This window comes from Prunus dulcis, chromosome 5 (assembly GCF_902201215.1).
Source record: "Prunus dulcis chromosome 5, ALMONDv2, whole genome shotgun sequence".
In the NCBI taxonomy this organism is placed as follows: Eukaryota; Viridiplantae; Streptophyta; class Magnoliopsida; order Rosales; family Rosaceae; genus Prunus; species Prunus dulcis.
In genome coordinates, this window is record NC_047654.1 from 4,604,308 (window position 1) to 4,628,560 (window position 24,253).

General features: G+C 35.8%; 1 protein-coding gene across 3 annotated transcripts; it reads right to left on the reverse strand.

The window, feature by feature from the left end:
• Positions 1-11,192: 11,192 nt before the first annotated feature.
• On the reverse strand, positions 11,193-18,151 carry LOC117627280 (probable methyltransferase PMT14). 3 transcript variants are annotated; one of them, XM_034359277.1, is made up of 7 exons: positions 17,775-18,150; positions 15,697-16,369; positions 15,139-15,349; positions 14,222-14,504; positions 12,651-13,034; positions 12,238-12,315; positions 11,193-11,701 (listed from the first exon to the last, which is right to left on the reverse strand). In XM_034359277.1, the coding sequence occupies exons 2-7, from the start codon at positions 16,339-16,341 to the stop codon at positions 11,464-11,466; spliced, it is 1,839 nt and encodes a 612-aa protein (XP_034215168.1). In that variant the 5' UTR covers positions 16,342-16,369; positions 17,775-18,150; the 3' UTR covers positions 11,193-11,463. The 3 variants fall into 3 exon arrangements, with proteins under 3 accessions (XP_034215168.1, XP_034215166.1, XP_034215169.1); XM_034359275.1 differs by having other exon boundaries at positions 15,697-16,374; XM_034359278.1 differs by lacking the exon at positions 12,238-12,315 and having other exon boundaries at positions 15,697-16,374; positions 17,775-18,151.
• Between the last annotated feature and the right edge of the window lie 6,102 nt (positions 18,152-24,253).

The window sequence follows — 24,253 nt, forward strand, 5'->3', positions numbered from 1 at the left end:
AATTATTTTATATAGTTGATATGAATGTTCGATTTTAGTTTTTTTCTATGTTCAATTTTGGCGATTTTGTAATTATGGTTTGATATTCATTGCAATTCAACGACACATTCATATCTTTGTTTACACCAGATATGGGTCCATTTTTGTCGGGCTATTGAGTTTGGCGACCCATTCTGTCCATCCGCTTTTTCCAAGAAACCCCCGTCTCTCAGTCGAGTTCGAATCCACTGGGCTACCGAGCCTAGTGCCATCTTTGACCCGCTGTGCTACTGAGCCTAGTGCATCACCGACTCTATCAATCACCCCACCGTCTCCACAAACGGCCTTGTTGCTTATGACGTGAACCTTAGGGCCGAGCTATTCCTCACTCGGCCATAATCGTTCAATGTGAAGTCAGATCTAGGCTCACTTAACCATTCACCACATCCACTGTGAGAGTCTTTATTCTTAAAATGTTAATATTTTCTGGTAAGTATTAAATTATAGTAATTATATATATATGTTTTAGGCTTATTATCACAAAACATCCCTAAGGTTTATGAAACTATCAGATTGCATCCTTCATATTTTTTTGTGTCATTTGTGGTCCTCAAGGTTAGTATGCATGATCACAAATGGTCTCTACCGTTAGGTTTTGTCAAAAACTCCGTTAGTTTGTTGACGCGACATATATATATCACAAAACATCCTTGAGGTTCACGCATCTATCACAAATGGTCCTTACCAAATTTTTTAATTTTTTAAATTTAAAATTATTTAAAAATATATATTATATTTTAAATACATGTGACACTATATTATTGTAGATGTGGGCTCCATATATATGCCACATCAACAAACTAATGGAGTTTTTAAAAAATAATTTAAAATTTATAAAATTTAAATATGAAAAAACTCAAGTTTTAGTGTTCATAAATGGTCCTCAAGATTAAAAATTAAAATCCTTCTATAAATGATTTTTTCATTTATAAATAATTTTAAAAAGAAAATCAAAATTTTATGAATTTTAAATTAAAAATAAAACAAAATCGTAGGCACCATTTGTGATAGGTGTGTGAACCTCAGGGATGTTTTGTGATATATATCATATGTATGCCACGTCAGCAAACTAACGAAGTTTTTTACGAACCTAACGGCAGGGACCATTTGTGATTGCACATACTAACCTTGAGAACCATGTGTGACACAAAAAAACGTTAAGGATTCAATATGATAGTTTCGTAAGCCTTAGAGACGTTTTATGATAATAAGCTTATGTTTTATATTGGAATCTATGTAATTAACAATAACTAAGTATTTTATTATTATTCATTTGATATGCACATAATTCATTTGATATACGCATGCTTATCTTCCTCCAAATTTATTGTGTGGTGTTAAAGGTTTCTATTAGTTATCATGTTTTGCTGTCAAAACATGTGGTGCCTTCATATTATATTATTAAGTTAAGTGTGAATAGCAAGAAAGTTGGTATAGCTATACAAATTGGTCACGTCATGTAAGCAGGAGGTGGAACTTTAAGTTTTCCTCTTATCGACATATCTTCTAGCATGCAATTGTTTAATAAAGTTTTTGATAGATATTTCAACTTTGGCTTGAACAAAAAGGTTGTTATATTGTTATCCTTTAGTAAACCGCCAATTACTTCATCCAATAGAAGTAAAGGTGTAGCCGACATTCCTTTAGTATAAATAGGAATGCAATTCTTTCATTTTGAAACGCACGGCATGCATGGTTTGCATGGGGAAACCATAAGAGAAAAGAAAGGGAAATACTAGAAAGAGAGAATTTGAGTATGGATGCGGTGGAAATTAGGGAGTCATCTTACAATTTTAGCAAAAGTTTTGGTGTCAAGGTAGGGATTTCTTGGGGACCTTTTGCAAGGATTGAACTAATTAAATTTCATGAACTCTATTTTATGTGTGATATTACTGTTTGATTTACGTTCCTTGTATTGGATATTTACGTACTCTTAACTGTTTGAACAATGTGGGCATGATTATATGTACATTGGTGGTATTTAAATGATTACATTGTTTTTATGAGATATGCGAACAGAAGAACTATATAATGTCATGGAAATTATTTGGAGTTCTGGAGTTGAGAAAATAATGGTGGAAAATAGGGTAATGGGAATGATCTTTTGTGTAGTTGAGTCTAACTCTTGGCAGGTACTAAGTATCAAGGATCCCACAGTGCACATGGTTTTTATTGGGTGATTCAGGACTAGTGAAAGGGAGTTAGACAATATGACTAACAAAAGGGGAATTATGGGATGATTGAAATGGGTGTTAGTTCATATAAATGGGCATTCGGGACCAAGTGATATAAACATGGTATGGGACGTGCAGGTCTGCTTGTCTAGTTATATGAATTAACGGGATTAGATGAAGAGCATTCATTCATTAACATTATTAATATGATATTTGGTTGTGTGATTGCATGTCCCTTAATTTAGTTATATCAATCTACTGTGGTAAGGTCTCATGTCTCTACTGAGCTGTGGTTGCTTATCCCTTACCCTGTTTAATTTTTCAGATGAATTAGTGGTCAAGAAAAGGAATAAACCAGTTGAGGCTGAATTAGATGAGAGTGATAGAGCTTTATTTATTGTAAAGTTGTAATATTTTGGATCTATTTTTATAAGAGAAGTTAATTTCAAACCCAATGTTTCTGCTTTTATTTATTTTATTTTACTTTTTATTTTCTCACGCGCTGGGTGCGGAGTTTCCACTGACCCCCGAGTCCGAGGCATGACATCCACTCATAAAAAATTGCACTCTAGGCCATCTCGGCCCAAATGTTGGCACGCCCACCTCCATCCTCCCGGCCTAGCCCAAAAAGATTCGTAGGCCAACATTTCTGCCATGCCTGGTGGGACAAATTATAACTACTATTATCACCGGTAGGGCTCTATTAGACTACAATAACTGTGTTTTATGCCAATTTGGACGAATGTGGTATAATTGTCTTAATGAATATTTGATTAAGGAAGGCTACATCAATGATCCTATATACCCTTGTGTTTTTATAAAGAAATCAAATTTTGGATTCGCAATCGTAGTAGTGTATGTCGATAACATGAACTTAATTGAAACTCTTGACAATCATGTATGAAGGACAATGCAGCGTGTATAGCTCAAGTTAAAGAAGAGTTTATCAAGGGTGACAGAACCAAACATATATCACCAAAGTTCTTCTACACACATGAACTTCAGAAAAGTTAAGAGATTGAAGTCGAACAAATTCATTCCCTAGATAAACTGATAGACCTCTTTACTAAAGCTCTTCCGAAGTCTATATTTCAGAAGTTGGTGTATGGTATTTGGATGTGAAGATTTTACAAGCAATTAGACTGTTGAAGATAAGGGGGAGATATCAATTAAGGAAGCATCTCGGTTTTACTACATCGGATGTATGTGCAATGCACTCCATGTTTTTATCCCATGTGGTTTTTCCTAACTAGGTTTTTAACTAGCCAACATTTAGCACGTCCAATATGATGTCAATGATCTAGACCAAGGTGGTACTCTTTTTCCTTTGCTAAGATTTTGTCCAACTGGCTTTTCTTAGCAAAAATTTTAACGAGGCAACTATGTCATTGTATGACGGACATCTAAGAGAGAATGTTATAAATCTATAGGTTATAAATACCCACCATAATAGCCACAATTACCCTATCATAATACCCTTAATTATATTATATACTAGTAAACCTACCAATTATGAGTGGTAAATGATTTAGAACTCTCTACCTCTATAAATAGTAGCACAAAATATGAATGGAATACAAGTTGGTTTGAGCAAATTATAGTCTTTCTCTTCCTCTTATTTCTCCTTACAAATTCTCTTTCAACAATAATGAAGATTTTGAGTTTTCACACTTTGATTGGTAAGAGCATATATGTGAGAATTGTTTTTTGTTTTCTGTAGTTCCAAATCATTGTTCGTGGTCTTTTGCTTTAAAAAAAAAAAAGTAAAAATAAATGAATGTTAAATAAGAATAAAGTTTCATTTTCATTACCCAAAGGTCATGTTTGGTGGCAAGGTTTAGATTGGATTGGATCACTCACACGATCTAAGGTATGTTCATGAAGTAAGAAATGAAGGTAGAGTTGAAGAATTTTTCATTTGTGCTGATTCAAATGAATAAGTTATAAGTGTATTGATATATTGATATCCTATCATTTTATGGGGGTTGAAATTGATAAGTCTTCATCATGACTAATCTATCTTTCATCTCAAACTTGGACAAAATTTTGGAAGTTAAATAAAAGGATAGAGTTAGCAAATTTGAAGTCTCAGCAAAATTTTGTCAAAACTCTATCAATTGGATTTTGTCAAAACTCAGATAGAGTCCCTTAAATTCTACAAGACTCTTTAGAATTTTCTCAAAATTCTATCAATTGAATTTTAAAATTCTGAAAAAATCTGTCTTTTTAACTATGTGAAGTTTGTGAAAGGCACAGTAAAAATCCATAAACTCTAGTCTCTCACTTAGAATACTCAAAACTCTGTGAATTTCCATTTTGCAAAGTGAAAGTTTAATTTGGAATCAAATTTCGCTAAAAAGTCATTTAACAACACCCCCCACAAAAAAAAAAAAAAAAAAAAGGCTTTGCAATCATGATAACATGACACCTGTAAAATCAGACAAAACGCTACCATCTGCAAAGGATTAGATTTTTGTCTCTTCTTTTTTTTTTTTTTTTTATCCTGTGAGCTAAAGTCTCCCCTTTCCTCCTTTTAGAAATTGATTGAAGAGTTGTCACTTTGTTATGACTTGCCAGCATGAGAAAAATGGTTTATTGGTCGCTTAATTATCAGCGAATGCTGAAAAAATTAGCGACTTAAGTGATTATTTATTATTATTATTATTATTTATTATTATTATTATTATTAGCAACAAGACAACTCGCTCACAAATTGATTGCAAATCCTAATTCAACCACACCCTTCAAGTAATAACATAATTTATTTCTCATACATGCATGTTTTCTCTTAGGGTTAAATACCTTTTTGATTATTGAGTTTCACACAAAATTTCAATTTGATCAATGTGAAAAGAATTTAGTCAAATTGGTCAGTATTACCGAAAGTTTATAATTTGGTTAATTACGCTTTTTATTCTTCTAAGTACTTACCGTTAGTTTATGTTAAGTGAATGTGTTCAATACCTTTTTGGTTATTGAGTTTTACACGAAATTTTAATTTAGTTATTGATAAATGAATATATATATATATATATATATATATATATATATTAGCCAAAAGCCATACAAATGGTATGCTCTTGCAACTTTGTTTTGAACTTATTTTTTTTTCATCAAATCCATATACTGACTTTTTTTTCATAATGGTTGGGATTATGATTTGAGCTCTTTTAAAGACATGGATTTGCCTTTTGGGAAACAATTGTTGATATATGAACTTATTTTTGGACGATATGATTTCTTTTGTTAATCTCTTTGCTATTCTATCCTTCGAACTTCGCCATTTACTCTGTCTCCACTCCAACTAGTTAGGAAATACAAATAAAACCTGCACTTAATGGAAGATAATAGAATGCCTATAAATTGTAAACTTTAGAAAACACTGTGACCAATTTGACTAAAAAAATTTCTCAGTGAACAAAAGAGTATCTAACCCTTCTTTTATTAAGAAAATCTCAAAATTGAACTCTTCGATTTTATCACCTTTTTTTCCTTTTTCTTTTTTTGGTAGGGCAGCCAGTTAAGACAATTTATTTTCCACAGTTGCAGCTAGAAGGGAGCCTTCACCCCTTGCGCTAGGGCAACATTGAGTTTGTCTTTCAAATGATTAAATATTGTAGGGTACATGATATTACTAATCCTTTAATTGGAACATAGAAAATTGATGATCTTGCTGATAAAACTGTGTGACCATGATATTGCTACATCATGTTATTAATTCAAGTGTTATAACATGGGTGAACAACAAATTTATATTTAGGGTTATTGGTAATAATTTATGAAAAAACTAAATATATACATATTATATCATAAGTATATTGGCAACACCATGTGACTGGATTATGGTTATACTAAAAAATTTATTGATTCAGATCAGAGAACTATAATGCAAACCGGATATGAATAAGTTAATAAGTGTATTGATGTTTATATCGATCCTATCATTTTATGGGGGTTGAAATTGATAAGACTTCTTCATGACTAATCTATCTTCTATCTCAAACTTGGACAAAATTTGGAAGTTAAATAAAAGGATAGAGTTAGCAAATTTGAAGTCTCAGATGGAGTCTTTTAAATTCTACAAGATTCACTACCCCACAAAAAGAAAAAAAAAGAAAAAAAAAAGAAAAAGAAAAAAAAAAGTGGTAACTGTCACCATTATTTTGTGATATTTAGTGACTAATGTGAGAGTGACTAAACAACTCTGTGAAATTCCAATGGTTGCATAGTTCCCACTTAAATTTTAATTTGGAATCAACTTTCGCTAAAAAGTCATTTCCCAAAAAATAAAATTGGCTTTGCAATCATGACAACATGCCACCTATAAAATCAGACAAAACGCTACCATCTGCAAAGGATTAGATCTTGTCTCTTCTTTTTGTTTATCTGCGAACTAAAGTCTCCCCTTTCCTCCTTTTAGAAAATGATTGAAGAGTTGTCATTTTGTTATGACTTGCCAAATGAGAAAAATGGTTTATTATTATTATTATCAGTGAATTCTAAAAAAAATGAGTGATTTAAGTGCTTATTTATTATGATTATTGCTGTTATTATTATTTTTAGAGTAATGCTATTTAGACACACAACATTGACCATCTTAACTGACCACCTTATGTGGCAATTGATGTGTCATGCCATGTCAATTAATGAATGTTGCCATGAGGCCACTCACTAGGAATGCTAGGGTTTTTTAATTTGTTTTTTAATTGACATGGTGACATTCATTAATTGACATGGCATGACACATTAATTGCCACATAAAATAGTCAGTTAAAGTAATCATTGTTGTGTGTCCAAATAGCATTACTCTTATTTTTATCATTGTTTTGCAATGAATTTTAGTTTTTATTCTAATTTATAGCAACAAGACAACTCGCTTCAAATGGGTTGCAAAAGCTAATTCAACCACACCCTTCAAGAAATAACATTATTTATTTCTCATGCATGCATGTTTTCTTTTAGGCTTAAATACCTTTTTTAGTATTTGATTTAAAACAAATTTCAATTTGCTCACTAAAATTATTATTTTTTGCCAAATTTATCAATGTATTACCCAAAATTTACACTTTCTAGACTTGCTATTAGTTTATGTTAAGTGATTGTGTTTAAATACTATTTTGGTCATTGAATTTTGCACGAAATTACAATTTGGTCATTGATAAAAATAAAAATAAATATGCTCTTGCAACTTTGTTTTGAACTTATTTTTTTTCATCAAATCCATGTACTGGAATAGTTATGGATTTGATTTTTTGTGAATATGTAATGGTTGGGATTAAGATTGGAAGAGATGGATTTGGCTTTTGTTGAGATATGAACTTATTTTGAGACGATATGATTTCTTTTTTTAATAATCTCTTTGTTGCTATTGTTCTGTTTGAGGGAGATTGTTAAACTTTCATTAACATCAATTAGTTAAATCATATTTTTAGCCTTAATTAATGCTACAACCACGTTTAATTTTTAGCCTACAGTCAGCCTATGCAAGAGCCTATCATTTGCATGGTTTTTGGCTAATTTTTTTTTTCTCATTGATCAAATTAAAATTTTATGTAAAACTTAATGATCAAAAGGGTATTTAACACAATCACTTGACGGAAATTAATGGTATGTCTATAAATTGTAAATTATGGGTAATACAGTGATCAATTTGGCTAATTTTTTTTCTCAGTGATCAAAATGATATTTAACTCTTTATTTTATAGAGAAAATTTCAAAATTGAACTCTTCAATTTTATCACTTTTCTTTTTGGGTTAAGACAATTAATATTCCACAGTTGTAGCTATAAGGGAGCTTTCACCCCCAGCGCTAGGGCGACATTGAGTTTGTCTTTCAAATGATTAAATATTGTAGGGTACATGATATTACTAATCCTTTAACTGAGACATAGAAAATTGATGATCTGGCTGATAAAACTGTGCGACCATAACATTGCTACATGATGTTATTAATTCAAGTGTTATAACATGAATGAACAATAAATTTATCTTTAGGGTTAGTGGTAATAATCTATCAAAAAACTAAACATACACGTGTTATAACATAAGTAGATTGATAACACCACGTGACGGAGTTACGGTTACACTGAAAAATTTATTGATTCAGATCATCAAACTATAATGCAAACCGAAGCTGACACTGTGCACAATGAAAGTGACATGAAACTTAGACTCATTTTTATCTGAAGCACAGATAGAGAGACCCTAATAATGCAATTTTAGTAGTCCATATTGTATAGTGAAAGAAAGAATAGTCATATATTGATTATAGATGGGACCTTTATCCCCATTTTTCTCTTGAGGTAGTGGAAGCCCCACATGATCGTTCTGTAGATCTTTGTCCCCCTCCCTCTTTCTCTATTCACACTGTTCAATATCGTATTCCACTTTACTTCGTTGCTAGCTAAGCCACATTGCTAAGTAATTATCACACTCCAAATTTGAATTTTCTTTCATTTCTGATTTCTGGTGTGTTTTCTAGTTGAAATGTAGTGGTTAGCATATTCTTTTCTAATATTGTCTCCAACAGTTGTTGACACCCTTTATTTGGTCGTAATATTAATAAGATTTATCCTATAATTTGCTCCCCACATCCAATGAAAAATCTTTGATTAAAAGTTCTTAGAATTAGGTACATATCTCCATCGTTCAAAACATTTCTTTCAAAATGCCGAGGGATTGAAAAGAATGTTTCGTATTAGGCCTGTATTAGACTTCTTTTGATAGGCATTATTGTTGCAGGAGAAAATGAGATCCCTTGCTATTTATGCATTATTGCAGGAAAAAATTCCAACTAAACATTAATTTCAATAAATAAAAAAATGGTAAAGGATTAAGGTTATACAACTATATCGTCTATATGTAATTATTAAAATTAAGAATTAAAAGGAAAATAAAGTAATCTTTATATACTAAGGGAGAAGCTCAAAATGGCGAGACATTCAAAAACTCAAGAAGTATCCTTAGTAAACTTAAAAGTTAAAAGGAAAAATAATCTAATCTAAAGCGCAAAATAGTAAATAACACATTAATATTCATTAATATTCTTATGCAAGTAATAAAAATCTAATTGTCACACACGTGAACGTGTATTAACATGCTAATAAAGTTATATAACACATATGTACGTAAGTGTGCGAAAAGACTTTTACATGACAATTCATTCACGGAAAATATTTATAAATCTAGTGTTAGGTTGGGTGAAAGGTGAAGTATATGCTACATATGCATGCATATATATATATATATATATATATATATAAAAGTGGCATGACGGGATGAAACCCTAGCTTGAAGTGACCTCAATGTAGAAGCCGATGCGAATGTGGTGTCTAGTCATCAAGGTACAGGATTGTCCAGTTGTGACCACAGGTGGGCCATGGAGGTGGGCCCCAAAGGGGCAGTCAAGTATATCACAATGTGTTCAATTTAATGGGGCTATAATTCTTCAAACTCAATAATGTTATGCAACCTTTTTATTTTTGGCAAGTTTATGTACGTTTGTCTCCAGCCCACGGTTTTGCTCTGTCTGGACTTTCAAGCACCGGATATGATTCGAATCCGACTGACACTATCTTGGGGTCCCTTGTGTGTGAATGATGTGAGCTTGGAATCAATCAGAATGGTTTTTGTAGAACTATAGCAAGTCATCCACAGTATAGGTTCATGATTTGAACTGTCAATTTTAAAAGCTTTTTGAAAAAAAAAAAAAAAAAATTTACCAGAAACTTTTCATACATGATATCATTTGTATCATGTGGAGAATGAAGTTACTGCATGAGAAAATAGAAACTGCACTCGGATTATAAAATACTAGGAGGCATTAAACAAAATAAAAGTTCAGGCGAAAATATGGTACGCGACGGGAAATTATTAGATGGTACGGATATACCGCGTGCGTTACAGGTGCCTCATAGAGAAGAAGTTTGCCTAGGTAGGAATGGTTGGATTTTGGCCATTATTTAGGAGGGTTCCTATTACATTTTGATAAGAAGTAAGGTATGATATGCATATGTGTGTGGGTAGTATGTCCGTCCCTTGCATCGAACTCGAATTCTTCTCCTTCTAGAATCTCGCTTTATTGAAAAAGACAAAAAAAGACATAATAATATGGCCCACCTAACCCTGGATGGCTAAATGGGAATGAGTCGATCAAGGAAAGTCAGAAATAGAGATAAGTCATAGACCGACCATCAATGTTTCTTTCCATCTATTGTGTAGTCAAAGTTATATCACGTGAATGATCGTTGTAGTTTGTTTCTTGTAGATTAGCCCCAAGAATGTTATGTTATGTAACAATTATAATATCAATTGTGTGCCCTTGGACTGGGAGAACCAGTTTCTAGACTACTGAGATAAGTTTCCATTTCAACTTATCACATTTTGGGTTGATCCTGCTGCTGCTGCTACCTACAGATCTCGAGAGCCTATGAATAGATCTCTAGAGGCTAGCTTGAAATCTTGATTACATTGTTGTGCCTTGTGAGTCTGAAATTTGGATACATTTAAGTTGAGAGTCTATTTCAAAGCTAGAGCATAGTGCGTTTTCATCTCTTTCGAGGAACGAATTCGAATTAGGTTGGCCTCAATCCAAAGTCAAACATATGGACTATCGAATTTGAAAATATCCTCAAATTGAAATGCAAAAGAATGGCATCCAAAGATGTCACATCCTCAAATTGAAATGTAAAAGAATGGCATCCAAAGATGTCACATAGGCAATTAACGAGAATTTTACGAAAATCCTAATGCCGGAACCACAAAACACTTAATTGTTAAAATTGAGTGCATGGACAAGCATAATGAGTACAAATGCAAGGTGCCGCCATGATTAAAGTGATGATGGGTTGTGCCGGGTCAAACTCAGACTGAGTTGGGTTGAATCTCGTGTCATTACAAAGCAAATTCGTCTAGGCTAGACTTTGCTAGATCTTCAAACAAAGTACATCAATTTTGATCTTTAGATAGAAAACTGCATAGTTTACTTTGGTCAGAAAGACAACTGAGAAATATCTTTATAAATTAATTCTGTTGCATTGTGACATTCTTGAACTAATTATTCAACATTCCTATAATCCTACTCCCCTGTGAAATCAAGCGAATTAGAAAGTAAATAAATGTTCTATAAATTAAAATTACACACAACTCATCATCCCCAAGGATCAGAACACTTTGGTTCCCAACTATAGAGCAATTTCATAACTGTGGCGCTATATTCGGTTTTATTCACAGCCAAATGATCACTCCTGGTTTACTGATCATTGGATGTGCTGTTTCCACTGCCGGCAACCCAGTACTGTTTAACGACAACCAATATCTTCTCCGGCACAAGGGGGCCATCCTCATGATCCATAATTTTGGCATCCCATCTCATGCCCCCGACTATCTTCCTAACCTTGTTCAGGACATCAACTTCATCCCTGAAGATGACGGCACCTTCAGGCCGCAAGATGCGGTCCATCTCCAGAAGGATGTCTTCCAGACTGCACCTGCTTAATCCATTCAAATAATCAATCAGCACTCCGGAGGTTGTTAAACGTTTCATGTAACAATGTTGGACCTTATATGGAAACTGCAGCTAATCAAAATTAGTTGTTCCATTAGAATCATGCAGAATATCATGACTTGAAATTTTTTTTAGTGGAAAAATAATAGTGACTTTGTTATGATAACAATAGAGATAGAATTATGCATGAACAAAACCTTTAGTCAGACAGGAAGCTCAGTCTTTTCGTATAAATTATTATGTTAATTTCCACTTTATCCCTAAAAATCCACCACTATTTAATCGGCCCTAAAGAAAACAATTGTTACATAAGAGTTTTTGGGTTTAGTGAATCAAATATTCTTACATCTTGCTGTTAGCCTGCTAAAAGTAAAATTGCATACATTTATATGAATTAAGTCTTAAATATGAAGGTTCATGGCAAAATATTGTATCACGTGATTTGATTGCTATATCACAGATCCAAACACTAAGCATGATTTATGGTACACAGGTACACAGGAAGATGATGAGGCTTACTCGTTCTTGTACAAGCTGAACACCCCACTAGCATGAATAAGGTCATACGACCTTGGGTACGTGGAGAAGCCTTCACACCTGAAAGAAGATTTACCTTTTTGGTTATGACATGGAATTAGTAACTACCAAGCATCCTACTTAGATCTTACTATTGTAAATCTTAATTGAGAAGAAACTGACAGTCTTTGCTTTGCAGGAAAACAAACCCCTTTTAATCTATTTTTCCTTTTGTAAACATTTAAATTCCAATCTTGTTCCAGATGTTGAAGACGGAAAAGCCAAGTTAAAAAATAATAATAATAAATCATCAAAAAACATAAAGGTTAACAAGCCCTGGAGGAAACTGATACACTTCCAACAAGGCAAATTTGTGTGTGTGTGTGTGAGAGAGAGAGAGAGAGAGAGGGGCATACCAGTCATGATAAATGCCAATGAGACCTCTCTCATAAATAACACCTAAAGTGTTCTTTGCAATTGTAGGCACAACATTCATAACCCAAGATTTACGTGATTCAAGGGCTGCTGCAAATCCTCCAAGGCCTGCATTCATATCCATGACATTCCGATATCTGGTAGTGCCAATCAAGTTGTTGATTCTTTTGTAAGTATTTACATGCTTTTTCCAAAGTTTATTATCCTCTTGGTAAGATTCAGTAGTAACTCCGTCAACTAAACCATTAGCTATTCGAGGAGGGACTGCATAAAGCCTCGCAGGAAACTTCAACGCCCCCACTGCTACTTCATTTGCATTGGTTACCTCAGGAGAGGGGGTTACGCATGTGTCCATTTTCTTGTACCTGAAACATACCACATAAAACTAAGAATTATGATTGCTGTAACAATCTAACTCTAGAACTGGAATACATCCTTTCAAAAATGCCCTTATCAGAATTGCATAGGACATGCATGTATGGAGAAAACAAGAAGAAAAAAGGACGGCCAAATGAACTTGAGCAAGCGAGATAGAAATAGACTGAAACTTCATCACTGATCTAAGGGAACCCGCCTTGTATAATTGCAACACTTGTAGGAAATGAAGCTAATCTTTGCAATTACTAGAATCATAGAATGACAAAGGGGGAAAAATAACATAAAAGCGAATTAGAAAAGAGAAAATGTTCACTCTAATAAATGGAATCTAAATTTATACAATCATTCTGCTTATATCAATGCATTTAAGGTAATTCTGAACTAGGGGACCAACTCAAACAATAAAAACCCGTCCAACTTCTACTGTCGAGAGATTTATATCTTCTAAGACTCCACAGCATTGACTAACATAAAATTCATAAGCACAACATTTTCTTCTAACCAAAGTGTGTGCAAGAACACAATGGGAGGTAGGGGCTTAATTACCTTGTCTTCCCAAATAAAACAGAATTATTGTCTAGAACAACATAATAACTACAGAAGGACAGGGCACAAGAAAATTCCAGTCTACAAATATAAAGTAACGAGTGATGCAAGAGGTACAAAGACATTAACTGAAAAACTTTTCACAAACTGGAGGCATGCAACCAGCACATCACGTTTACAGAGGGGCGGGAATGTGGAATATGTGCAACATGCCAATTCGACTACCATGTCTGTCTGTAAACCTATGTTATATTTAACAATTTCCTAGATAAGTGGACTGGTTTGCTGGTTGAAACCAAAGTCAGTAACCAATGCACTACTTTTTTTCTCTTTGATACTTCATGTTTTGAGAAATATTGGCAGGGAAATCCAGCAACAGCTACTTCATATTATATAATTTGAGGTTTTCAAAAAGGGTTTCCTTGCATTATCCTGTGACCTGTCACCTGCTGCAAAGTCCTGCGCCTCTTTCCCCTAACTGGGTATGTCTCACTTCCGGAAAAATCTACCAAACCTCAAGTCAGAGGCAGGGAGACTTTATCCAGAACCATGAGATTATCTTTAAACATGATTAGTGAATATTTAAGAACAATAAACAAGGCTCCTCAGCACAGTTCCTGGAACTCACCAGACATCATCAGCATCCTCTGTCTGGCATACATTGACAGACTTGCTTTTGCAGGATTTTGTATTAACTTTTTTCTTCCAAATAGCCATATCTCCTTTCTCATACTTTTTCTCCCAGCAAAGACTTTCAGCTAGTGCTTCAATCTGTCTTTGCTCTGTCTGGACATCCTCCTTAGACCGCTTCCACGTTTTGTAGTATGTCTTCCAATTAATTGGAGGTCCAGACAAGATCCAATATCCACCAGGTCTAAGGACTCGATCAACTTCTTTTAGGTACATCCCATCTACACACAGCCGTTCAGCATGTGAATCATTTAACTTCCAGCACTTACAGAGATATTCAGTAAATAAACTATTCTTGAATGTCGAAACATGGAAAACAAAGTTAAAAGATGGGACTACAATCAGAAGCCCTATTTTATATAGAAGTCAACAGATGAGGATGGATTGAGGAAGTCAATATCAACCAAAAGAAAACTTGGGAAAATAAAATTTTAGCAGGGTTGGTAACTAAATTAATTGCCAGATATGTAAGACTTGCAGACAATTTATCACCCTTGTAAGACTTATTTACACTTTTTGGCATAAAACCTCATAGAAAACATGAAGTTACATAGAAAAATAGTCTTCAAAATGAAAGTGTGAAAATCAGTAATCATTTATACCAATGGAAATCAAGTATAAATGTTTACCAAACGACTCTAAGCTTATTTCAGTGGTCAACCTTGAGAATCGAGGCAAGATTGTGACAATTAATTTGACCATATGATCTGAGTATGGAAATAGATATAGATATGTTTTTCTACTATCTGTATTCAACTTAAGAGTTCACTAATTCAACTCTAATTTAATATATATAATACAGAAACTAAGGAAATCAAATGTGATTGCTCCATGCTGGTTACATCAAGATCTTACCATTTGCAGTCCATGGAATTAAACACCGAGAGCACTGAGCCATATCAAAGGCCCTAGATGGGTATGGGAGACGAATTGATCCAAGCACACCAATAACAGCAGGTACACGTCGCTCCAATGCAAACTGCACTTGTGCTTCATGATTATCCCGTGGTGCAAAGGACATGGCTAATACATTTCTCTTTAGCAAGTATGCACCCCAACTTGCAACCTGTATCATGGTTGGTCTCATTAGTAAAGAACCACATATGAACAAAAGAACTGTGTGTGAACATGTATACTAGGATACCTCACTGCTCAGATACATACATGATTTAGCTACATATATATAACACAGTATCATTGAATGTGCATTTGCATTCACTATACGCACAAGCAAATCTACCTAACATTCTCTGGAGACAGAAAAGCCATTGTTGTACTCATAGTCTTGGATTGACTAAAGGAATTTAAGTCGCTCAAATTAAATGCAGATGACAGAATGGCAATGTGAAGCAATGAATGTAACATGCAAATGCAAAAATAAAAGCACAAGCATAGTTAAGAAAACCAACATACACCACAACCAGTATCCAATGCGGTCCTGACAGAGCCATCTGAAATCGGAATACCTGATGCTAGTTCGTCAATATATGCACCAGCGCCTTGGAGGAACATTGTTCCTCCACCTGGAAATTTGAAAACATTTCCCTGAAACTGCACCCAGTTCTGAACAGCTTTCTCAACTGTCAGGCTTTTATAAGGGATGTTGGCATAGTGGACATAGTCACGGCCTTTAGGCCAGGGGAAAAGAGTCATATATCCTTTCCATTCTGGAATAAGACAATGCAATTTTTCCTCTTCTGGTGGACAATGCCTTTCCCTGTATATCATATTTTCCCTGGGGAATTTCATTGCTCGGTCTTGCTCTTGACAAGGAGTATAATCAGCATACTTAACATCACAAGGCTTGAACTCTTTGACTTTAGGTTCAGAGGGTTCAACTATCTCCTCAATGTTGTGAAGTGTTTCAAAGTTCAAATTAGTAAAGACATTGCTGCAATCTGTCTGCTTGGTTACTGGAAATGCTATGCTATCTCTTTTTCCAAAACCACTCTTTTCCCATGCTCCAAGAAGGTAGAAGAAACAACACAGAGCAATAACAACGAATATAGATATCGTGCTTCTTGTTCTGTTTCCTGAAGAATTATGCTTAGATTTCATGATATTGTTGCAATTAACTCCCTCAACCCTGCACTAATAATAGAAAACTTAGAGTCGATTATTTGAAGTAAATGGTCAATAGTTGAGAACTGACAGAATAAGTATGCTTAAAGAAAAAAAAAAAATCATTAGCACGTTGCAGTCTGTTATAAATAAATAACATATCTCAACAACTTGATTAATTGTTCCAAAGTGTGGTTAATTTCTCGTAGCCAAATTTGCAGTCTGATATACATCAGACTTTTAATCAGCTCAACTTTTGGTAAAATATCTACCTACAGAGGATTTTGCATTCATTCTACTTTCAACCAATGTTGAAAACACAAATTCGCCCTCCGTTTGGATGAGGGAAAATAACTTGGAATTTAGCTAAAAGTCGGGAATTTAAGAGGAGAAATTGACAATTCCCTTGTTTGGCAACTTAAGCGCGGAATTTATTAAATGAAGTGCGGAAAAAATCGTGGAAATTGGGGCATCAAATTCCCAAGTTTAATTTCCACCAAAATACGTGTCATTTCACAATTTCCATACTGTCATTTACAAAATTCGACATACATAAATCCAAACACTGAAATCTTCAATTGCCAGAAATTAAAGTTATAGAAATCTAAATTCCATAATTTTATAATTCTATGTCATTTTCAATTCCTTCATCCAAACAGAGGGAAAATACCATCAGATCTGTATCGAGAAGTAACTAATTGACACAAAATTTCCAGGAAGATAATAAAATAAATCCAGATGGCATCACCGTTTCAAGATTGAGACATGAGAAACATGACGGATTCCGGACACGGTAAGTTTCTAGAGGCTATGAACTACGCATACATTTATGATTATGGACTTTATGAAACAAGCAGCAACTAGATTTGTTGAAGAGAGAGTGAGTTTGCAATCACAGCAGGATTAAATGAACTAATGAAGGAGTGGATTAAATTAAACTTAGAGACTTTCTGGTATATCTATTGTCCTTGCTATTCCAAAATATGGGATTGCATTAAATTAAGGATTTACATCACCAGTAGGCAAACGTTACATTTTTACTAATCTGTAGCTCTTTTCATTTTCTTTCTCAGTTGGGGATCAAGAATTACCACCTCCAGTCCAAAATAGAAAGTTATCAATCATCCATTGCCTTAAATCAAGCTGCCCTCTTGGATACTAAAATGTTCAATCCCTTGATCTGAAGCCAAAATGTACAAACAATGAAATTTATAACTAAATCTTAAACCTTTTAAGCCAAAAACAAAAACAAGATCACACTCTTTTTCCACACAGCCCATAAAAGAAAAAGCAAGTGCAAGCACAGATCTTTGGCTATTATACAGTGGGAAGAAAACAAAAAACCAAAAAATGACATTAAAATGAAGCAAAGAAGAACAATGCATAAAGAGAAAATAGTAAGAGGTGAAAACCGGGATCAAATAGCTAACCTGAAAATGGGAGAGAATGGTGTGAAAGCTTTAGAGAGATGAGCCCTCCAGTGGGTATATGGTATTTGAAGTTCTCTCTCCCTCCACTCCCCCGACAGTGCTAGTTACTAGTGAGAGAATCTGCGAAGCACAGAGAGAGAGAGAGAGAGAGAGAGAGAGAGAGACTGAAATCACACCGAGTGAGTGAGTGGGAGAGAATTTATGTAGAGCAGAGAGAGAGAGAGTATATAGGGAGAGAGTGAGAGGTGGTGGAGGCAATTTAGAAATTTGATGACTTTGGTCTTCAACTCTGCTTTGGAAACTCACTTGGTTGAACTTGAGTTATCCGCCGACAGAGTAATTATGCCCTACCCTCTGGAGCATGCAATGAGCTGTAGCCCTTCCGAGGACAATTCTAATCCCAAAATAAAACTACATAAAAGAGGTATCTATACCATGCGACTCGTAGTCAGGGTGGAACCAAAAACTTTCATACGGATGAGCTATAAATGTTTCTTTTTCGGTTGAAGTAGATGCATGGGTTGGAATGAGGTGAGCTAATTTTCACTAAATATACTAATTTTTTTTTTTTAAAAGTAATACTAATTTTTACTAATTTATAATTGGATTATGAGGAATTGAATTGAGGAGGCGTTGGATTGAGGAGAATTAGATTCCAGATTCCTAATGAAGTTGTTTATTAAACTATATATGGATTGAAGAAAGTTAGATTCCTGATTCCTATTGAAGTTGTTTACTAAACCATATGGAATTAGGGTAGGAGTGGTACTAATTACTAAAATATCCTCGTTGTTGGGTTAAAATAGTTGGCATATTTGGAATTTCGAAAATTGTGCGATAATATAATGAGTAAAAAAGATGAATTCATAATGGGTTAATTCTCTAAGAATTATAACATCGCATCCCACATGAGAATGAATTCTTCCAAAATCAGAAATTCAATTCCTAATTTGTGTGGGTCCCATTTACTTTTCAATTCTTTTTTTTTTGGGCCGAAATCTGATGTCATTGAACAAGCCAAACGGAAAGGAGCAATACAGAGACAAAAGCAGAGCGATACAAACAGAGTTGGATCAAGAAACAGCTAGAACTCAACGCAAGCCTAGAACACAGCTTCTAACCCTAACAAAATTGAACTAATTAATAGGGGGCATGGGAGCCCATTAGAGACGAGGACATGCATCAGCAATAGAGGTGGTCGATTGACCCAAATTTCCAGTTCCACCGCTCTTGCACCTATCGATGCTGCGACGTGGGCAGCTCAATTCCTTTTGCAGGGGATCCAGTTCCATTCGATATGGGGGAAGGCATACGAGACCTTCCTAATCTCCTGAATGAGGGGATAGATTGGCCAGATTCTATTGCCAACAGCCCCTTTGATCATATCACACAAAATCTCAGAGTCAGTTTCAAAAGACACACGATCACATTTCATTAGTTTTGCTAACGCCAAAGCATGGAGAGCAGCCAACGCCTCAACCATCAGCACTGAACTACTTCTTGTCGGAATAGCCATACCACCTATCAATAAGCCATTTGAGCCTCTTGCTACCACTCCCAAGCCAGCCTTATGGGAAGACCAACCCCATGCTGAATCAAAATTAACCTTAATCCAGCCATTTCTGGGAGGCAGCTAGAGACAATAGTTAGTTTCGCCCACCACAAAGGCAGATGGTCTGGTTGGTTGAATAGATGTAGATAAGAAATTTTCCGCTGCCTCCATATCACTTGAAATGACCCTGTGTGGGTCTGGTTGGGTTCATTCAAAGGAGAATTTGCACCTCATTATCCAGATCCAACATGAAGAAGCAGATGTGAGTAAGAAGCCAATCCCTTTCAACCATCAAAGAGAACTCCCATTGCAGAAGGTCTTTCAGCTAGTTATCAATTGTAGTAATGGATTGGGGATCAACACGGTAAGAAAAAGGGGCTCCAAACCAAACTGGCAAGGTTCAAGGGCATATCAAAAGCATATGTTCAATAGATTCCTCATGCAGGCAGTAAAATGGGCAGGTGGGGTTGGGAGAGATTTTTCATCTAAATAAATTGAGCTTAGTGGGGAGGATGTTTGCCACCATTCTCCAGATAAACAGTTTGATCTTGGTGACAAGACCTGCCCTGGAGTTCCTCGAAAACCAGGACGAATCCCGTCATATTACCGACATCACCCCGATGTCGGGCCCAATTTCTACCAAAAATTTGGCAATCTCCCCTGTAAATTGAGCAATCCCTAAAATTTCAACATGCATAAATACATAATATAATCCCAACCAGCAGCATGCATTCAACATTGAATAGTATACACTAAATGGCCTCCGGCCTCAAAAGTAAAACTTAACATGGGCAATAACAGAGCATCTAGCGAATTTAGTTTACCAGAACAGCCATTTGAATAGAAGGAAATTACTCGAAACCTAATCTACTGACGTTCACGGTTCGGGGCCTCGAACACGGCTTGCAACTCTCCTTGAGCGACTACTGTTTGGGGGCGCAAAACATAAAACATGTGAGTGGACAAAAACAAAGTTTGCATTCAAAACAACATAATAACCCTACCATGTAAAAATAATGATCAAAACATGCAGATTCACTAACTTTTATTTAATGATCAAAAACATCATTCTCCGAAACCCTTTAAAACTAAACACTCTGTCCATAAACTTTATTCCCCAAATTATACTTCTCTTACCAAACCACTGTATATACTTTAACTGACTTACCCTAACACACACACACACACACACACACACACACACACACACACACACACACACACACACACACACACACACAAGTATAAGTATATATCCAAAAATATGCATAATATTTATCACACTACTTAGGTACCAGGGAAACAATCCAACCGGGGGTTTGTTTGGCTAGCCCGCAAGATTTCCTGTTGCTATCCTGCGTCTAGGGATGAGCGGTCCAACCGGGGGACGAAACTTCATAGCTCACACGCTGGAAATTTCAACGCCACGTGTAGCTCTAATACTAAGTCCTACGCACACAAACTACATCATCACACGCCGTAAATTCCAACGCCACGTGTGATGATTCCTAGCAATTCACATAATCTTCCCATACACTGGAAATTCCAATGCCCCGTGTGAGACTTAATCAATACATGTTCTTCCCACACGCCGGAAATTGCAATGCCACGTGTGGGAAGCCTAGTAACTAGGGGATGGTACTTACATATTGTAATCATATAACTTCAACCCATCATACTAAATTCCCAGATCCCCCAAATTTCAACTTTTCCAATCAAAAATCACATTCTCAATTTAATATTACCAATATCTCAACTTATTAATTTCTCAAACTTTAATCCAAAATATATATATTTATATAAATAAATCCATTTTATGCATAATCTTCCAATCATAGAAAATAATGCATATTTAAAATAAATGTCCACTCACAAGTAGTCCCACGTTGCCTAACCTTGGGAGGGTCCCGCCTGCTGCGTACGAGAGATTCGAGATACGAACCCTTAATTAATATAAAATCACTTCGAAATGGAATTCACAAATTAAATACTTATTTTTCCATGTTCCCGGTGCGTGTACATAGAACGAGGTATTCTAAGGTTCGACTACGGCTTTAGGAAACACGTCCTGCAGGTTTGGTCAGAAATGGATGGTTATCGCAAACCATAAATTTCAAGTTATTGAATCGGAACATTTGGGGGGCTCCAATTCACGATCGACAAATTCCTACACGATTCTAGGAGTACCTAGATCAACATATTTTGATTTGGAAATGATCCAATGGTTCAAACCTATCGAACCCGGATAACACACAATAGGCGTAACTCCGTTCGATAGTCAAACGACATCTGAATTGAAATCCGAGCATTACCTACGCGCTCGTGACAACATGAGGATCACATCATGACAAAAAGTGGCTTCACCACCCTTGCCCACACGCGTAGGCAGCACGTGGGTGTGTAGAGAAATTTTCGACGACGGAAAAACTCCACACCGCGATCCACTCTTCCTACCCTAGCTGTAACACCCTATTTGGAGTCACTTTTGTTCTTGAGCCTACCCCAAAAAGTGACCGGAAGTGGCCGAAAACGCGATCCCAAAATTGGAAAAATTTCAAATCGAAAATTAACTAACCTAGGCTCCAAATTAATGAAATCCTACCCAACCATCAGCTAGAGCATGGAAAATAGTCGAAAGTCCATACCTTACTCGACTGAATTGGTGAAGAATTGAGAGAGAACGAGCGGTTTGAATATTTGGAAAATCTGGCTCGTTTTCTGCAAATTCCAGTGGCCTGAGTGCACGGTGGAGGCGGCGATGGGGTAGAAATGGACGGGGGAGGAGAGGCAGTCCTTTTAGGACCAGTGCCGGTGCAAGGGACCGCCGGAGGTGGCAGTTGTGGCCTCCAAAGCTATCGGTGAACAATACGAGGGGAGGTGTTTGTCGCGTGAGGGAGGAACCGGGGAAAGAGAGAGAGAGAGAGAGAGAGAGAGAGAGAAGGAATATGATTTTCATTAAACTCTTTTTGAAATATTTACGAGTTTGCCACTGATGATGTTTTGCTAGTAACTTCTTCGTTACAACTCTGATTCAAGCCTACCGTATGTCTACAGACTCATCTCAGTACAACTTATGTAACCATACCACTTGTTGTCCCAAAATTCTACTGGATAAGAAAATAACCAAATTACCCCTAACCCAAGGGTAAATTCATAATTTCAATTAAATAATTTAAATGTGGAATTAAATTTGGAGTCGGAGTGTTACATTTGGGGAGAGTTTTAAGTTTCCACAGCTCCTTCCAAACCACATCAACCACTCTATGTGATGAATGGTCACTCCCACTAATGTTTATTTCCATGCCAATATGAGCTCTGTGATACGCCGATCTTACACTATAGAATCCATCAGGAGTCCATGGCAAAATTCTTCTGTCAGGACAGTCCGTGATGCCAACAGGGATATCAATAATCAAAAAATAAAATCCGGTCTTATGCTTCCTTCTAGAGCATCAAAATTCCAGGTTCGGTAAGGAAGATCCAGTAGTTAATTAACCATAACAGGGCCAGAGGGAGGAGGAAGGCAGGGCAGAGGGGTATAACCTTCTTGAGAATGTGAAATCCAATTGTCTTCCCAAATATTTATACTCCCTCTATCCATAACCTGCATAGCCATATGTTGTTTAAGTAGATCCCGACCATCAAGAAAAACAAAATTTTTGCTTTGATGGAGGAATTGGAGTTGATCCAAAAGTGTGTTGTGGTGGGGGATCCTTCAAGAAGGCAGATAGAAATAAAAGGAGAATTGCATCAACTTTGGAAAAATAAGAAGCTCTTTTGGAAACAACGGTCTAGGGTGCAGTGGCTGAAAGAAGGGGATGCCAATACCAGATTTTTTCACCTTCCACAATCCAGCGGAGACAGAGAAATAGAGTTATGAAGATTAAAAATGAATTTGGAGGTTGGCTCACAGGAGAAAGAGAGGTTCGTGATGCTTTTCAATCTTACTTGTTTAATCTTTTTCTATCTACTGGCCTCTCTGATTTCCAGGAGATTCTGGAGTATGTCAACCCATCAGTCACTGAAGCTATGGATTTGGAGTTAACTAAACCTTTCACTCCTGATGAGATTTACCTTGCCTAAGACCAACTCGGGTCTCTCAAAGCCCCTGGGCCAGATGGTTTTTCTAGATTATTTTATCATGAGTATTGGAACATTGTCCAAGATATTGTCTCCCTCTTGGCTGAGGCATTCCATAGAGGTGAGACACAGATGAAGATTTTGAGTGAGACTTATATTGCCCTGATACCAAAGGTTCCTGCCTCGGAAACAACTACTCAGTTTAGACCAATCAGTCTTTGCAACAACTCTTACAAAACTCTCTCCAAGATACTGGCCAACATATTAAAGACGTTTCTGCCTGATTTTGTTTCGAAATATCAAAATAATTTTGTTGCGAATCGACAGATTCAAAACAATATTATCATTGCCCAAGAAGCTTTCCACTACTTAAAATTCAAGAATGCTGGCACAAAGTTTGAGGTAGGCCTGAAAATTGATATGAATAAAGCTTACAACAGAGTCTATTGGAATTTTCTTAAAGCAGTCATGAAGAAAATGAGCTTCTCTGATACTTGGGTTAAATTAGTGATGAGCTGTATTATAACGGTCTCTTTCTCTATTGTTTTGAATGGTAAACCAGGGGGGTTTTTCAAACCTTCCTATGGCCTCAAACAAGGGGATCCCTTATCCCCTACCTATTTCTGAATATCTGCGAGGTTTGATCTCTTTGTCTGTTGAAGAGTATCAGTTGTGGAGATTTAAAGGGAATTAAACTTTCTAGGAGGGGGCCTGTTTTGTCGCACCTTTTTTTCGCAGACAATTCCCTGTTTTTTTTTTTTTTTTTATATAAGAGTTGATGAGGAAAATTGCAGAAAGCTAAAGTACTCGCTTGACAAATATTGTGGTGCCTCGGGGCATCGAATTA

Bases quoted from the DNA above. Each gene is read 5' to 3' on its own strand.
- LOC117627280 (XM_034359277.1), bottom strand. From the start codon at position 16,341: ATGAAATCTAAGCATAATTCTTCAGGAAACAGAACAAGAAGCACGATA. The intron at 13,035-14,221 runs GTGAGTTCCAGG...GGTATGTTTCAG, and splicing joins GAGGATGCTGATGATGTCTG to GTACAAGAAAATGGACACAT. The intron at 11,702-12,237 runs GTAAGCCTCATC...TGGATTAAGCAG, and splicing joins TTCAGCTTGTACAAGAACGA to GTGCAGTCTGGAAGACATCC.